The sequence below is a fragment of the Uranotaenia lowii genome, chromosome 2, assembly GCF_029784155.1.
Source record: "Uranotaenia lowii strain MFRU-FL chromosome 2, ASM2978415v1, whole genome shotgun sequence".
NCBI classification, from domain to species: domain Eukaryota; kingdom Metazoa; phylum Arthropoda; class Insecta; order Diptera; family Culicidae; genus Uranotaenia; species Uranotaenia lowii.
Window position 1 is genome coordinate 156410146 of NC_073692.1, and position 18847 is coordinate 156428992.

At 35.7% G+C, this 18847-nt stretch overlaps 1 protein-coding gene across 4 annotated transcripts in view; it reads right to left on the minus strand.

Moving 5' to 3' along the window:
- Window positions 1-32: 32 nt before the first annotated feature.
- The window catches only part of LOC129749967 (protein PALS2-like), a 162094-nt gene continuing 143279 nt past the window's right edge, over window positions 33-18847 (minus strand). For all 4 annotated transcript variants that reach the window (XM_055745122.1, XM_055745124.1, XM_055745126.1 and 1 more), the window contains 6 exons: window positions 9581-9838; window positions 9302-9512; window positions 9071-9241; window positions 8842-9005; window positions 1172-1246; window positions 33-1065 (listed from right to left, as the gene is read on the minus strand). In XM_055745122.1, coding sequence (XP_055601097.1) covers window positions 889-1065; window positions 1172-1246; window positions 8842-9005; window positions 9071-9241; window positions 9302-9512; window positions 9581-9838 — 1056 coding nt within the window. In that variant the 3' untranslated portion in view covers window positions 33-888. The remainder of the gene's footprint in view (window positions 1066-1171; window positions 1247-8841; window positions 9006-9070; window positions 9242-9301; window positions 9513-9580; window positions 9839-18847) is intronic.

Consider the following 18847-nt stretch of genomic DNA (forward strand, 5'->3'; position numbering starts at 1 on the left):
AGGGTGTTTTCTTTCAACATTTTACGCATGGATTTGTCGTTCAAGTTTTTATTTGTTTTAGATAAATCTAGTCGATAGAGCTTCTGAAAATATACAACGAATAAAAGTTTGAAACAGATCTTGAACTTAACACTACTAAACGTGGTTTACGATTTTGTAACTACGGTTTTCATCTTCACTTGGTGACTTTTAAAATTTTTCATAATAAAGGTAGTTGAACTGTTTTAGAAGAGAAAAACATGAACTCAATTGAGAAGTTGAGAGATTATCTTTTGCTATAACTCATTAGAAAATTTTGATTGTTTGATTTCCTAAGAATTGGGAACATTTAAAAATAATCAGCGAAAGATGTTCAACCTAGATCTAAACTTAACACAAAACTAAAAAATAATGGACGAAACAGATCTTTCTGGTAAAAAAATGCCTACAGCCTAAGCTCTTAAATGCTATCGTGGTTTGCTGCTTCCGATTTTTGGAAATATTTATTTTGATTTATACTCTCCCTGACTTTCCTCCAAATCTTATCTCGAGAGAAGTAAAGTTTAGATTCAGTAGCTGAGTATCACTTAGCTGTATAGTTAGTACGATTTATGACGGAGGAGGGATTTTGTCCCTTTCTACACGAATAGATCTAAAATGACTGATACGGTTTCATTCGTAACACGATTGTATTGTTGATTATTATTTGAGGATATGGAAATATAAGTTTTGTAAAACGATGTCTCTCACCCTAGGGGTAGATTTATATTTTAAATGTTTCTCGAATGCATGCGCGTTTTTATGGCTACAACACTACAGAGATTGATACTTTCGATTCGATATTTGAACACATGATTCGCTGCGTTTTTTTTATTTATTTATTTTTGTTTCAGAACTTTTTGTCCCAAACTAGTAGATCCAATTAACCGGAACCCATTGGTGCTCGTGGCTGAGCGCTTCCAGTGCGTCCGTTACGGCACGGAACGTCACATCAAAGTCCTCGTTGATGATCACCATGTCCAGATATTTGTCGTACTTTCGTTGCAGCAAGGCACTTTCCTCTACGGCCGACACCAAATCATCATCCTGGGATGGGAAGAGAAAAGTTAACAATTGGAAACGAGCCTTAATATCTTAGAGTTAAATTTTTGACAAGCAGGGGGTGCGCATCCAAGCTTTTGCACAAACTTACCTCGTACAAAGAAGCCAGCGATTCCAGGGTTCTGGCCCGGCGGGAACTGAACCGGATGGAGCTTTGACGGTCGAACTGTTTAGTTTTGAGGACGACACAAAAAAAGATAAAAAACGAATAATGTTAAAAAAAAATCATGCAAATGGAGCTAGAAAAGCAGTTGTGCAAAAAAAAATTTTAAATGATGTCTTACCCTCACCGCCTGAAGTATCAAGATAGCAATTGATAGCATTAGAAATATTACATGAAAAACATCGTTTAGCATATTTAAATAGGAGGTTAAAATATTTATTCTATGACAGATCCATGTAATGTCTAACATTTAATAGAATTCTTATGGGTTTGCTTGGAAGTTTGTATACAAGATTTCAATTTCAAAAGAAACGAACCCGTTTTATGTTTTACCAAACAAGATCTGCAAGAGACATTTTCAAATAGCATTTGAAAATCAATCAATATTACGATAATCGTTGAATTGAATATCAGATTCAGGGTGAAAGTTTTATATTCAAATTAATACCTACTCTTAATATGCTATCTTATCATTATTAGATTTTTTTTATATTGTAGCGGCCCACCACACTCTTCCATACAAAAAAGGTACATTGCCCCCCTGGTAATGGACGCTACTGAACTCAGCACGTCTGGTAGCAAAAATATGAAACAAAATAACCAATACGAGACGCGAGCTACACATTATTCATGCTGAGAACTCAAAATTTTTTATCTTATGCGATAAATGCGGGAAATGCGGCGATACATTAAACTAATTTATACTATGAATCTCAATAGAAAAAAAAATCTTTTTAAGAGATTCATGTTTAAGAAAAATTTAAAATTTATATAAACAGTAATACTGAAATTAATGAAAAAAAAGTTATGACTAAAATCAAACAACAATTAACACTACAATGTTACAAAAATACTTCAGTCTAGCTTTGTTCGACTTGTTTTACGGATTTAATTAATCTTTGAATATTTGAAGCAATTTGACTTTCTAATGGATCGAGAATGGATCACTGGAAAAGGCTTATTTTTCAAGGGAAGTCGCCACCAGCGCACAGAGCTGTCAAACCTCAGGATCAAAGTAGCACAGAAAACACAGCAAATCAACATAACATGGCACTATGTTGTACTGTGGGAGATCACGCAGACAATAATTGGGAAAAAAATCTAATACATTTTCAATAGAAAGAAGACATTTTGATTGAGATAATTTCAAATTTCAAACTCTCCCATTCCATTGAAAAATGGAGAAAAATTGCAAAAATATATATGTTTGAAAAGAACTACTAAAAACGCACATTTTGGATCACTGATAACGAAAAACTTCTATGTTCAATATATTGTTGTAAACGTTAATCTCCGTAAAAAAAAGTGTTCAGGCTTCAACGAGTAAGCGATGTAATATGAAAACCCGATTTAATACACCTAACAGTGGATTGGAGGCTTTCTTACAGAGTGTAAATTATCTTTGGAAACATATGAAACAATAATGAATTCCTTATTTCTGAATTCTATATGATTAATCTATAAAAAAGATTATGGTTAAAGAAAATCAAAAGCAAAAATTACTAAACTCAATATAAAAAAAATATAGCCAGTACGGTTTTTGGAGGATAAGCGAACTGATATTCAACGATTTACTATCAAAATATTTCAAACTGTTTAAGTTTGAGAGCCACATTTCTCGACGCTCACTAGTGCACTATAGTGGTCAAGGGGTTAGCCTCCTAAACTCTTGATACATGGCGTGGGATCAATTCTCGGCTGTTTGATAAACTTTTTGTCAAATTTTCGATCGCCTTTGTAATTAATTTAGTGACTGCTGCTGAGCAAATGGCTACCTTTTTTGGAGCCAACATAAGCATGATATTTACTATGGAATAGAACAATTTTAAACAATTTTGTTTTTTTTTTTTGTTTTTAAGATATGACCTACAGGAAAAAAAAATCCAATTTTTTAAACTAAATTCATCAAAATCGTAAAACCTAGAATAGGAGTTAGGGTGGTAAGAACGTTTCAATGGAACATACAAATCCACGGACATCTTTGTAAGTCGTCGAGGTGAGTCGATTGGTATATACAAAGTGGGGTCTTGGACCCTTAATTAATGATATCCCCAACTGACCGTTCGCTATGCCTTTCTGTAAGAAAGCCAAAAAGCATGGGAAAATGAAGAAAATCAGAAAAAAGGAAATAATCAAAGTTTTCAGACGAGATCATTTAATTCCTGTTGATTTTATTCAAGTTTTAAGTGGATATTTTTACAAAATTATAAGAGTTTAGTCAAAAATGGTTCATATAAAGATTTCTCACTCTTACGAAAACCGGGAGACAAAAAAATAAGCGACACCATCAAATATAACGGCATAAATGCAACTAAAAATCAGTTGACACTGTTAGCAGAGAAAACTCATGTATTGCAGTTTTTATGATACGATAAGAAACATGTACTCAATTGGAAGTATTTAAACACAGCATCCAACCTATGGATCGCTGCATTTGTACGACATGTGAAATCAGTATAAATTTTGTTATTTTGCTACACGATGGCCGCTATTTGTGACAGCAAAAGATCACACAAAAACCAACATTCAGTGCGATTGTTACACTTTAAGAAAGACTCAAAATTTATAATATTTTGTATGAAATAATCTTCTTCAAAATTAAACACGGCACTTGGAGTGACCGAAAATACCAAATTTGTAGAATTTGGTACAGCAATTTCTTTCATATAGCACTTTGAATTACGGAATTTTTCTAACTGACTCCCTTAAGTTTTACTAAATTGAGTTCTTAATTTTAGTTCAACGTTCTCAATAGAGGAATTTCATTGTGAGTTACTAAATTTTATTGAGTTAGTTGCACATGTTTCTTCAAAATTGCATCAAATTACTTCAGAGTGTATTATGCATAGTTTTTAAATGAAATTGACTAAACTATTATCAGATTGCATTATGAGTTAATTAACTGACGTTTACGTCATTTTTTACACACGCTACGATCATCAAACATAATTTGTGAAAAATTTGACCTTCGTCAGTAGATGGCGCTGATGTTTGTAGAAAGGATGTTTTTTGGAATTTATATGAAAAATGTTAAGAGATGGGTATCTTTATAACTACTATCTTTGGTTTAGTTATGATACAGAGATTTGGAGCTTTTTTGAGAATTGCACCATGGTCAGTTTTTTGGACCTACCTTCATGAAAGGTAAATATAAAACGAGCGTCGACTTTTCAGGTCACCCTATTTTGAACATATTCACCCTAATGGGCTACCTTTATTAATCTAACTTTTCAAACGAGTTTTTTTTTTCAATAAGAGCTGGCTATAAGTGTTTAGAAAATGAAAGGGTTTTCTATAAACCTAAGCCACTTCCAAAATGTGACCGTGAAACTGGGATGAATAAACCAATCGTTTTAAAATTCCAAAAAAAATATCGTAAAATTTCAACTTATAATCTTACGATCGTAACAAAAAGAAATGGCAGTCGAGTTATTAAACACATTTTGAAATATGTTTGTCCGTTTGCTTATATGGTAATCTCCCATAGTCACGATTGTTACCATAGTTACCCCAGGATTTTTTTTATTTTCATAATAAATAAGAATCAGCGTAAAGGAGAGACATGAAGTTAACATGTAAAGATAGGCTGGCAGATTTTATGAGGTTTTAATTCATATTGAAATCCGTTTTTTTCTCAACGAAATTAAAATTATCTGCTCTAGAATTTCTTTATGTGTACTCGTCTGAGTGAATCGAGTACGAGCGGTGCCAAAAACTATGTGATTCTATACTAAGCATTCCAGAAATTTTCCAGCGCACGTTTCCGGGCTGAACAGTTCCGGCAGATTTTGTTTTAAACCTAGCAAAATCCAGGCAAATATTCAAATACAAAAAAACGGGCAAACTCCGGTCGAACCTGTTAAAAAATTATCCATTACTAAAGAAAAATTACCAAAAAGATAGGAGAATTTCAATTACAACTTTTCATTTTTCGTCGAAGCACATCAAATTGTGTTCTAATTTTCTAATTAATTTGGATAAAAATAATTCCTTAAAAATTCGGATTAGGACCAGAAATTTAAAACTTATCAATGCAATTTGATTTTTTTTTTGTAAATTTAGCATATAATGTGACTAGATCCAGGCAAAACTGGGCATCCGGGACAATACGGAGATATTTGCACTAAATATCCGAAAACGCTCGAATGAAACCGGAAAATCTGGAATGCTTACTGTAAATATGAAATTTATTGATAAAAATATAGAAAAGTTTTTCAATTTAGAATCAATATCATTGCTCTGAAGGTATCGGTATAATAAGACACTTGTGTTCAAAAAACGGACATCTTTTTCAATAGCTGAATGGCAGTTTCAATACTTGGATTTTTTTTTTATATTATTGAAAATAATCTTTTCCATTCCATTGAAGTAATTCAAATGTTTTTTTTATTTAACAGTAATTTTATCTGAAATCTAAAAAATTTCATGGCACCCTAACCTGATGTCGCTTATATATAAAAACGACAGATAGCAGATTTGTACCTCTCTAGCGAAAAACTGCGCAGGAGGTGCTTAAATTGATGCAGTGATTTCTTATAACATAATTTAAGGATAAATAACTCTGATTGAAGAATCCTTCATTAACCCTCATCCGTCCCAGAAATTTTTACCCGTTAGAGTTCCTGGAGTGTCAATTTGACACTCTTGACTAAAACCGTTCTATCTCTTGTTTTTAACCGATTTTTATAAAAATTTATAGTTTAGGAAATTTCGTAATGTTTCTCAAATATGTTTCACTGAAATTAGTCAGCTACAACACTTCAGTTTCCCGTCATTGAAAGACTAAGGAAAAAATCCGAAAAAACATGCTTCGGAAAAAGGCTGTAGATCAGCTACAGAATGCTCAAAAAAAATTTATTTGATGCTGAAATTAGGAGCTATACGTTGCGCATAAGGATCTGTTTTTTTTATTGTTTTTAAGATCATGACCACAAAAAATGTAAAAAGTAGTGCAAAAACCGCATTTTTTAATCAATGAACCGTAATAATTGTTTAAGTCACACTAGGTAAATTTTGATAAATGAAGATTGGAAAGATGACGTATTTCGACACATTTTCGCATCTTTAGATTGTCAAAATACGAAACACAGAATTTGTGACGAATATTCAAAAGATTTTCGAACTATTTGCAATTCGCGATTTCTCAGATTTTCTAACACTTAAATTCAACATCGCACTTTCGGGGTAAATAAATAAATTATCGCTAGCAGCTGCTTGTTCGTTTCCAAAAGTGGGTGCTAGTCAAGTGACGTCAAGATCTGATCTGAGAGTTTTTTTTCTGGGCTTTCAAGATGCGTTCATAAAATAGTAATGATGCAAAACAAAAGATTTAATTGAGGATTCCGCTAAGATTTTTTTTTATTTGGATGCACCCGAATATAGTTAAAAGCCGCGGAACTTCCAATAGTGTCAACACTGATACTCAAGAGCGGATTAGTTTAAAAGTTGTGAGTTTTGACTTTTGAATCAAAAAAATAGAAATTCAAGCATAAGGAATAAGCATTCTAAAAGCAAATCGAGGTTAAAGTTTTCCTACAAATTTTGAAAAGAGGGAGAAGAACATACCTACCCGATGAATATTCAAATCTTAATAGCTATTTTTGCACCTCGTAACTTCGTGTAAGAAAGTGTTAGAAATTTACTTGAAATTACTTATCAATTGTTACAAAGGTATTATTTGCTGTAGACAGATAAACGAAGACTTTAAAAAAGTTTTTAAGGTTCAACTAAACAAGTTATACGCCGTTCTTTACGATACTTTCCAAATTGAAGTATTGTCAATGTAAAAAATTATCATGTAAAGCATCGGGAAAATCATTATTCAATGTCAACAAGAAATTCGACATGGAAGCACTTCAAGTTAGCCATGTTTTTGAAAGAAAAATCATCAATTATTCCGGACTCGAAAACAGCTCGATCGGAAATGCTTAAACTTGGTCAACAATTTTATTTGTACATTTTATTGTAAGGTTTTATTCGTTCTTCATGAGAAATTTTAAGAACATAAACTAATTAAACCCTTTTTTTAAGAAGATTTTTTGAAAAACTAGAACTTCATTGTCACTAAGTTTTCTATAATCCTTAAACATTTTTTTTTTGCAAATGGTAGAATTGTTTTTGTAGATCAATTTATTTGATCATTTCAAGAACTTCAATTCAATAACTTTCCGATAGAAAGCAGTTTTCGGTATTAAAAAGCTAACCGCTTTGTCTGCTCCGTTTTTGTTAGATAATATTCGTTTTTAATTATCTTTTTACCAAACTTTTCTACTAGTGGATAGACAAACTCCTTTCAAGTGTCTGGCGTTAAATCGCAAATCGCTTATTAGACTGCTACTTTTTTGTTGACAAATTTATTTTCTCACAAGATTTCTGGTGAAGTAACGGATGTACAAACTGCAACTAGGTGCAATTATTCAAACAAGAATTTTGATGAATGTTATTTTCTACAAGGTGATGGAGTTTTACTAGCCGTAAGTTCCTCAGATATTAATTTTAATAATAAAGATACAAAAAAAATGTAGCGGACTAACAAGCGAATTGCCTTTTAATGCCAACCTCTTATAGAAAGACATTTCTGAACATTGGACGCTTTGCTTCTGGCAATCTGACAGTGTTGCTAGATTCGTTTAATGAAAAATAAGACTGAATTATTTGCAACGTTTCAATGTTTTTGTCTTTTCCTATCGTATAACAATCTTTTTTAAAATTTAGCTTGAACATTATCCAGGAAATTTCATACTTTGACATTTGTTTTGCATCGCATGTGGAGAAAAAAGTGTCATTCCCCGAACAAACTTTCGCGTTTTCCATAGAAAGTTTAGAATAAGGTTGCCGATTTCGAAATTGTCACCCAAAAATTTGAGCACTATCTTGAAAAATTTCATTATTTTTAGACTTCCAAAAAAACCTTTAAAATTATTGTTATAAAACTTGCTCCGGAATTTCATTTTGCACATATAGGCCCAATTTTTCCTAATATTTGGAGTATGTTTAGCCTACCCCTTTTTTGAATAAATCCGGGCTTTTTTCAATGAATTTCGGGCACCCGTTTATTTCCCAACTTTCGTATTAAATATTCGGGCAAGCCCGGATAAAACCGGGCACTCTGGCAACCTTAGTTTTGAAACATGTTCAAAGTAGTTAATATTTTATAATTTATGATGCTTACTCATTTTCAAGCGGATTTGTGCCAACGTAAGAACTTAACTACACAATTAACAGACGACGTATTACAGGACACGACACTTAACGTTCTTACAAACGGAAAAAAGGATTCAAAATTACCTTTTTTGTCGACCGGTTTCGGGCTCGATGTTGCCCATCTACAGGACGATGTCCGACCTCGGACATCGTCCTGTAGATGGGCAACATCGAGCCCGAAACCGGTCGACAAAAAAGGTAATTTTGAATCCTTTTTTCCGTTTGTAAGAACGTTAAGTGTCGTGTCCTGTAATACGTCGTCTGTTAATTGTGTTATGATGCTTAAAAAGACATATTATGTTGAAAAATATTAGATGTTATAAAAATTCATAAAAAAAAAACAAAATAAACAAAACTCCACAAATTGTTTAAGGAAATGAAACAAATGTTCGAACCTGCAAACTTCTCATGGACCCCTGGGCGGATCGACGTTCCGAGTACAGCTGCTTAAGCTGTTCCATCCCGGGGGCGGCAATGAAGATCACGTACGGCATAAACTCGGCACTGTTGTGCAGAATTTTCAAAGCCTGCGGCGAACAATCCAGGACGCACATTTTACCTAAAACATTACAGCGGTTAGTAAAACTCTTAAAACCACCAACCGACAAACTAATCATGACCAACCTTGTCGAATGACGTCCCGAATGGAGTCCAAATGTGTTCCGTAAAGATTACCGTTGTGTGATCCATGCTCCAGGAAGTTATTCAGCCGTATCTCATCTTCCATGGTTTCCCGATCGGTAAACCAATAGGCCTTGCCACTTTCCTCCAAGGGTCTCGGCTGTCGTGTGGTATCTGTAATTTAGATTGTTTAAAAAAATCTCGAAAAAGTTTTTTTAGACTAATTTTACTTACGTGGTAACACCGAGCCAAACTTATCCGGATCGCTGTTGATCAGCCGGTTCTTCAACGTTCGACGACCCACCCCAGCAACACCGACCAGGACCAAAGTTTTCCGCTTGAAGGGTGGCATTTTGGTAACTTCCTCGTACAGCATCAGATCTGCCTTATCGAATTCGTTGTTTTGCTTAGTTTTGTACATCGTTTTACGTTTCTTCTTAGAGATCTAGAATTGAGAGAAATTTCGAAAAAATAAAAAATAATGTTTCGAATTCAAAAATTTCAAAACTCTACCCTCGTTCCGCAAATGCTGATCTTGTGGACGAAGTCGGCCTCCGGTGGAACGTAGGCCTGCCGACGTTCCTCCAGCTCCTGCGATGGAATCAGCCCAATGGATCCGTCCTCGCCGGCATGACGGGCCTGCCACCAGTTGGGATCTTTCACGTTGATGATCTGCAGGATGTCACCCCGCTGGAATGATAAGCCAATCTCCTGGCAGGGCAGCAGATTGTCCTCGGCCGGATCGTAATCGAACAGAGCCCGCATGTAGCACTGTAGGAGATGGTGATTGAGATTAAGATCAATTATTGCACGTTTTTGATATTAGAAGTATGTCTTATGTTTATGAATACTAAACTTAACTATCCTATTCGTGGATTTGAACTGTACATTCGAATTTTTTTACTGCAACTTTGATAATCAGATGAACTAAGAGATGGAAGAGTAGTTTTTACCATGAAAAATAGCGTTGGTTGAAGCATTTGAATTTCAACCCAGTGAGATTTCATCCTGATACTTATTTCGTTCAGGTCTGCTTAAATTGTTTGTAGACTAATTATGTTGCTAAGCATTGGTTGGTGGTACTTGACATAAAAAAATTCACGTCCAAGTGCTAAGAAAATCCTTTGCCATGTCGACCAACCGGACTCGAATTCACTGCTTCGACAAAGTTCCAGTTGTAACATATGGTATGTATCACTAGACTGAATCGATTTGGGGTCATTTCGGAATTTCTCAAACCCTGGGGTCTAAAAAGCTTCGTCTTGGTCCAAAACTCATCCATGATTTTTTGCAAAATTTTTAAGTAACGTTTACATGAGTAAATTTGAACTTTTAGGTTTGTATGGGAAAATTGAATATTTTGTACTGAAAAATCAACATCATTTTTGTTTCGTCTGTGGAACCGAGCCATATGATGGTTTTTGTGCCAATTTATAAAATTCCTAAAGGAAATTTTCCGCTGAACAACTTTGTCGAAGACTGTAACTTCGTATCTTATTAGGAAAAAAAGTTGTTAGCTGTTTAACAGGGGTATATATTTTCGCACTGATAAACAATAAATTCAATTGACATCACTGCAGGGTGCCTAGCGAGGTATTGCGTGACTACTTTCCATGCAACATTTCGCGAGGCTCAAGCAGTGATGTCAATTGAATTTACTGTCAATCAATGCGAAAAGATATACTCCTGTTAAACAGCTAATAACTTGTTTTCCTAATAGAATATGAAGTTACGGTCTTCGACAAAGTTATTCAGCGGAAAATTTACGCTAGGAATTTTATAAATTGGCACAAAAACCATCATATGGCTCGGTTCCACAGACGAAACAAAAATGATGTTGATTTTTCAGTACAAAATATACAATTTTCCCATACAAACCTAAAAGTTCAAATTTACTCATGTAAACGTTACTTGAAAATTTACAAAAAGTTTCAAAAAATCATGGATGAGTTTTGGACCAAGACGAAGCTTTTAAGACCCCAGGGTTTGAGAAATTCCAAAATGACCCCAAATCGACTCAGTCTAATGTATCACCCTTGGTCTGACCCATATGGTGAACACGTTCTCTATATGATTGCGACAGATGGGAAAAACTGAGGTTTGGGTACCGATTTGGGCAAAAACGCCTAGGAAATCGATGGAGCCGTGCAGTTGATACCCATCTGTTGCGTAAAGGAGCAACGCCCAATAATCACAAAGCACTGTCAGTGCTGTACTAGCATGTGCCTACTCGTGTACCAAGGACTGTGCTAGTGAGTCGGGTTAGAGTCGGCTAAGATGTGCTGCTGACTAGGTTGAGAAATCTTCCCAGTACATTAGACCGTGCCGATGAGCTCGGAAGGCTGGCAGGTCATCAAATCACGTCTGTCACAAACGGTAGCATGTGAAGCACCAGGACATACGCCACAGTATACTAGCCCTTACTGAGCTAAGCAGGTCGCTGGCGCAGTGGACCATATTTTTACCTAGCAGCTTGTGGGATTCAAAAAGAATAAAATATCGAAAATACGGAAAGATGATGGAACGGAGAAGAGCAAGAGCCGAAATTCGTTAGGATGGAGTAGCCTTAGGCGCTCACGGGTCAGGCAACCTGCCAACCCAGTGGACCTAACGGCGAGTCGATGGTGCGTGCGGACTCGTACGAGGCCGTACAGGAAGAGCTTGAGCTCCAAGACCCGGAAGCAACGATGGAACTCGTGACACCATGGCTGGCATCGCTGACCTTGTGGAATATTTGAAGGGCAAGTCCAACATCCATAAGGATATACGCGAAAAGCTAATCAGGGTGATGCAGCTTTCGCTGTGCTGAAACGTCTTGCAGAACCCGAGGCCAAAGCTAAAGAGCGCGGCCCGGCAGAGACTCTCTGAGGGCGGATACCATCCACCCAAAGAGAGGGTCTTCAGGAGAACTTAGACCCGGGAAACCAAAGAAAATAGCCCAGGACCATTCTATCCGGGAGGACCCTGTGGCCAGCTCTAAAAAGAGGGAAGAAGATCCTGCAGGAAATGCAGACAAGCCTACGAGCGCGAATCACGGCAACAACGTCCGAAGAATCCGTCGGACTCGCACCGGTGAGGTCATCCTGGAGCTTAAACGTGGCGCAAGGAACTCCAGTGGAACCTTCACCGTCTGTAAAGAGGTGGCCATCCGGAATAAACAACTGGACGAGCCACAATAGAGGGGGAATTGCTGGTGGAACTGTATGTTCGCTTGAAGAACTGAAAAACTACTTTAATATGTGGGCCGAGGAATGGGCTATGGAATAGCCATCTCACAAACCCCAGAGGTCAAATCCTGAGGTTAGAGTCGTTAGAGGAGAGGTCAGGCTTCGAGTCCTCAAGAGGAGATGTTTGAGTGGTCAACTTCGAGTATTTACGTTAAGAGGTCGGGTCTCGAGTCGTAAGAGGAGAGATGTCGGTTCTCAAGTCGTTAGAGGAGAGTTCAGACTTCAAGTCGTAATGATGAGAGGTATTGCTGAAAGTGGTCTCGTCTATGAGTATTGCCTTGGAGCGCACTAGCGCGAATAGACCTCTGACTATTGAAGCATAGTGTGTCAAACAGTTCGAGGTGGGAACTAGCTCTGCGGCCCCAGGTGGAGCTCAGGGAGTAAATATGAGGTATACACGGAGTAAATCATGAGTCTTCCCATTGTACCTATGGACTCAGAGTAGCAAACTGGGAGGACGCGGTGGCTCGCCGTGCCTTGGAATACAATCTGTAAACCGGGATTTACCACCTGTGGTTACCAACTAAAGGAAAGAGTCGGTCGGCATATACTCGTTGTCGTCGTCGATACGCTGTCGGAAGTGTCCGTGTAGCGTCGAAACAAGGTGCGAGTGTATCATCACAGATACGGTATGGCGAAATGGCATAGAATATCCCGTCGTAGAGGGACTTTGGAATAGAGTGTGTACGATCCCACGAGTAAACCTTCTACGATAAGGCAACACCTTCTGCGTAGTGGATCTCGAGAAGACGTCGACAGCGTGGTAAGATAACTCTACCAGCGGGGAGTGCGGGGATAAGACAATACCTTCTTCGTTTGAGAATCGCCTTCGTCAGGAATATTAGGAGTAGTTGCGTCGAGTTCCGTGCGTGTGCTGTGACAGCGCGTGTTAGGTTAAGCTACTCTCGATTTAGCACACTAAGGACAAAAAGTCCATGAGGGCCTTGAGTCGTAGAGATGCGAGGTCGTCGCTGTTGAAGTGTATTCGACTTAGAGTTATGCTTTGAAGCGCACTAGTGCGAATAGACCTGCAACTATTAAAAGATAGCGCTAAACCGTTTGAGGTGGGAATCAAAATTAGTAGCGTAGAAGGTAGCATGTTACTTGTAATATTGTATCACGAGTCACCCAATAGCACCCATGAACCCTGAGTAGCAAAATGGAGGGAGGCGGTGACTCGCCGTGCCTTGGAATGCAAAACAAGAGTCGGTCGGTACAACAAAGCGCATTGAGTAAAGATAGTGTAGTACTTCTGGTCACTTATTAGCCAGTTGCACGAAACAAGTTAAGTGTCTTATAACCATGGGATAAGGCACTCTGGATACTAGATTTTCCATACAGACGCGTGTGCTCGCGGTTCATCCTTCGCCTCCACATTCCGGTCTCCTGGACGTCATCAAAGATGATTCTTAAAACTCTTCACTCGAATAATCTCGGTCTAATGAGCGTCGTGTACAGGTTACACTTCGTGCGAGTCTTTTCGGCCGCAGTTGCTTGTGGAATCCATGAAGGTATAACGCAGCTCATTCGCTGCTGGATCTCACGGCTGGCGTCGTTGTCTTCGGTCATCCTTGAGTCGAGAAAGTCGAAGTCTTCGACCATTTCAAGGTCGTCGCCGTCGATCTTGACCTTGTTATTACTGGACAAGCAGACTCGGTCGGTCTCGGATCCGCAGGCTGGCGTATACTTCGCCTTGGATGTATAACCATCAACTCAATCTTTCCTGCTTCGCGTTTCAGTTTGTGGTAGGTTATCTCCACAGACGCAGATGATCTGCCGACTATGTCAATGTCGTCGGCAAAGCAGAAGTTGAGGCGATCTGTTGAAACATGCTCATCCCAAACCGGAGTCGGAATGGAGTGAAGTCTTTGTTGTAAGAACCTTCAAATCCTGGGAGAAGCGCCTTTCTATTCAAGTGAAACTGCGAAGATAAGAAATGACCTTCTCCGTAGTGGATATCGTTGGGAAAAAGTACTTACAATAGCAGATTATCCGGCGTCAGGCGAATCAGTTAAGTCAAGTAGACTTCGAACAGTAGTGTGGAGCTCGAGTCATCACGAGAAGATATCAGACCTTGAGTCGCCGAGAGAAGAGTATTTGCTGAAAAGGATGATTCGTCTAATAGTAATCTTCCAGCTCAACCGCGGTTTGGGGACCAAAGGTCAGAGAATTCTGATGGATTTCAGGGTAAGAACTATAGGTGAGTAAACTTGGCTGGGTATACCAAGTGTCATTTCACTCCAGACCTTCAGGACTGGTATCATTTTTTTTTGTCGTTGAGGCACCATGGCGAAGTTATGTGCAAAAAGTTAAGAAAATCAATGCTAAAATGGGAACTGGAGGTTGTCAGTTAAATATCATGGCCAAAAAGACTATCGAACCATAAAAAATAGTCATATATTTTGTCGCACTTTTTAGAAAAATTTTCGTATTTTGTAATAAGGTCATTCAATTTTAGGGCTTCCTAAGACAAATCGTATGATGTTGTTTGTGAGATTAATAACTGTATGAACTAAACAAAAAAAAATAACATTTATTGTTTAGCCCTAAAGTAGGTATTGATCCTTGATTCGATTTTAGTGAGAAGTGGTCTCAAAGTTATTTCCGACACTGTACCTTTATTTACATCAAATTGAATTTGAAATTCTAGACACCTTTAATTGTGGACAATTTTTCAACCTTCTCTTAGTTCATCTGTAATCTAGCTTTTCAAAATGGGTTTTCTAACATTTAAAACATTGAAGAAGTGTTTTTTTAGCCTGATCAACAAATCTTATATACAGTTTCCGTCATCTCCTTTAAATAACATCAGAAATACAACGTTATTTACCTAAACAAAATATTTAACATCAAATAGGTGTACTTATCTTCTACACAGTTGCTTGTGACGATCTGCTCACAACGGATCACTCGTGTTCTTTTGCTTGGTGCAAAGGCTTCAAAACAGTATTGTACAACTCTAAAATAACGCAAACGGCGAAGCAAAACAGCAGAAAGCACACTTGAACAAAACACTGCAAATGGGTTGAAAAAAAATCAGCAAAAACAACTCAGGCAGACCATTCGTTTAAAAATTGCTTGTACAAATTCTGCCAAATTATTGTTTATGATTCTTTCCAAAGTTCTTGGATGTTCAAACCAATCCCGGAATGAACAAGATAATGCATACAGTTCTGCTTTTATTTAAATTCAGATCAAGAAAATATCCTTAAAAATCCAAAAAAAAAGTAGGCAGTAACACTTGTTTTTAAAGCAGTTTACTTTATGAACTTGATTACATTTCATTCGAAGTTATTGCTAAAAAAAGAACAACAATATTCTTGAATAAATTATTCAAATATCTTAATTTTATAAAAACATGCTAAGTAAAAAATCATGCAGATTCAGATTTTTGCATTCAGTATTACATCTGTTCATAATAAAAGCCAAGATTTTAAAAAATGTTTTAAGCATGGATTTTTTTTAATTATCTCACGGTTTGCGTCGAGAGTCTTCAGATGTCCCCAAAATTTCAAATATGGTTAATTTTTCCGATTCAAAAATACACATGATTTATATTAGATTGATAAAATAAATATTTTCCGAGTCTTTTTATTCGTGAAAAAAAATACCTCTTCAAGAGTTATGAAAGAAGTAATGAAATATTTATTTAGGTGTGGAAAACGAACAATTCTCATTAGCTCATATATTCAGGTTGCGTGCGCTTCTAACAGAAGCTAAGCAATGCAAAATAAAAACATTTTTACGATTTTCATGTAGAAGATTGTTTTTTTTTTAAATTTATTTGAAAAGCTGCTAAAATTCCAATGCGGATTTATGTGCTATTTTGTGTTTTTCGTTGAAAAAAAAAACAAAATTATGTGCATTTGAAATATGAATAAGTTTATTTTTTAAGGACAGATCGAACCACAAAAATCTAACATAGTAAAAATTTGTAAATCTGTTAAAACTCTCGTGTCAAAAAAACAGTCAGCAAAATTAACAAAATTTGTAATTATGGGAAAATTCTGAAGACACCTGGTGCAAATTGTAAGATAATTTAAAAAAAATGTCTGTATACAAAATTTCTTAAGAATAAAAAAACTCAACGCCGCGATGAGGAATAGCATTAAAAGTACTTACAAAAGAATAATAAATACATTTTTGCTCAGTCCTGAAACAATAAAATAAGATTTCAAATCATAAAATATAGTAGGTATCTCAAATATTCTCATACCCAAAAACGACTGCCAAAAAGCAACTGGGAAAAATGGTTTTATTTCATCGATACCCTGAGCGCAGTATTGCCACATTAAAATCTGTACTTTTAAGTAAATAAATCTTTTTCATCTGTACCTTTATGAGAAAAATCTGTACCATCGATATATGAAAACTCGATGCAATTATTACAAAAATTGCTTTATTTTTACAACTCCAGTGTTTGTAAAGCGCAACCCTATAAATTACACCAAAGACAAAAAATCTTTACAAATCTGTACCAAATTTTTAAAATCTGTCATCTGCACGTACGCAATCTGTACAAAAAATTAGTTTAGAAGTCTGTACCTTTCTAGATAGATCCGTACATGTAGCAACCTGAATGTACATTCACGGGCCGGACAAAACCTGTCAAAATCTGAGCATTTGATTCCAAAATTGACGACCAAAAATCCGGGCAAAATCTTGGAAAAAATTGTTTAAACTCAGAAACAAATCAATAAATATCATGTTAAAAAAAATCTATGAAAAAAATGATGTATTAAAAATTCATTGACAGATTTAAAATCGTATTCTAGGCTTCCGAAAAACCTTTTTATGATTTTTTTTATAAAACTTGCAACACAATTTTTTCGCTTGATTTGTCAAGAAAGTGAAAAATCCGTGCAAAGTCCGAGCTTTTTCAATGAAATCCGGGCAATCGGCCCGAACAAAACTGTCCGCAAATTTTGTATGAAATATCCGGGCCAAACCGGATAAAATCGGGCAACCTGGCAACCGTATCATAGATGTATTGTACGTGCTTTGATATTTTTGGCATATAAAAACAACACTTAAACGATTTTCTGGTTGTTTGTAAACTTTTGATCATAGTAGACGTACGCGTATGTTATGCCTTTTTCGATCGGGCTGGACTTCAATTACTTTTTGGCTTTTTTCTTCGTTTGCTGAAAAAGACAAAAACTGAAAATAAACCAAAATATACATTTTCGAATGCTCTTTCATACAAAAAAGATCCAAAAAAAAATAGGTGAATAGATATTTTTTTAAAGTTAAGAAAAAAAACACTTGACATTTTATACGACACGCTAATATTATTACTAGAAAAAAAAACAGCGACAAATAACAGTCTTTTGTAATTCTGCGCAGCAAAAAATTTTCAAAAATATACGGAATCTAAAACACGAGGAATCTGTTTTTTTCACAAGTGTAATTGAAAAAAGATATAATTTTCAACCTCTTTTTTTAAAGTAAAAAGATAAAAAATGTTTTGATATAATTTCACACCAAGCGATTAATGAAATTTTTATGAAAAACAATGTAAAATTATATCTGTTTGATTTAAAATTGAATGGAGAAGTTTTTTATATGAGAAAACTAGTTTGCGCGTCGGGAACAAAAAAAATGGAAAATTTTGCAGAGACGAGTCGTTCGGTAAGAAGTTTTAAAATTCTACGAAATTCCGAACGGAAGAAGTTAAATGAAGTTTCAAAATAAATAAAACAACGTCTTATCTACCGGAACTGACATCATTTCAAAACAACATGGAGAAAAAAGACCACAGTTGTTCTAATTATTTCAGCTAGTTATACCAATCATCAACACGTAGTTGATTTTTCTCATCTTATAGTTAAATACAATAGACTCAATTTATAGTTAAATACAAGACACTCAACTACAAACTGATAATTGGCTTTACGCAATCAATTATGAATGAAATGAATTCAACTGTAATGGTATAATTGATTTAACTGAAAATATGATAGATTCAACTACAATTGTATAATTGGTTTTAGGAATTCAACTATAAATATAATAGATTCAACTGTAAATACGGTAGATTCAACAGTAATAGTATAATTGATTCAATTGTAAATATGATAGATTTTTTTTAAAGAGAACACAAACACGACATGAAGGCTATCCTCTACGCCACGGGCTGCGGCAACAACAAATGTATGATTCTTGGTATTGAACTATAAATATAGTAAATTAAACTATGCAAAAAGATCAACAGCGGAGGAACCAGGACGTGGATATCGGGATATCCGGTCAGGTTTTTTAGCATCATGGCGGCTAAAACGAACTAGATGCAAAAAGCTGAAATAATAAATTAAAAGAAAATAAAACGTAGCCATAAAATTATTCCAAAAAAAACGCTTTAGATACGATAACATCCAAAATAAACATAATTTAAAGTTACAATATTTATAATTAAATCAATCATATTATTATAGTTGAATCAATCATATTTATAATTAAATCAATTATATTATAATAGTTGAATCTATCATATTTATTATTAAATCAATCATATAATTACAGTTGATTCTTCTATAATTATTGTTGGATTTAT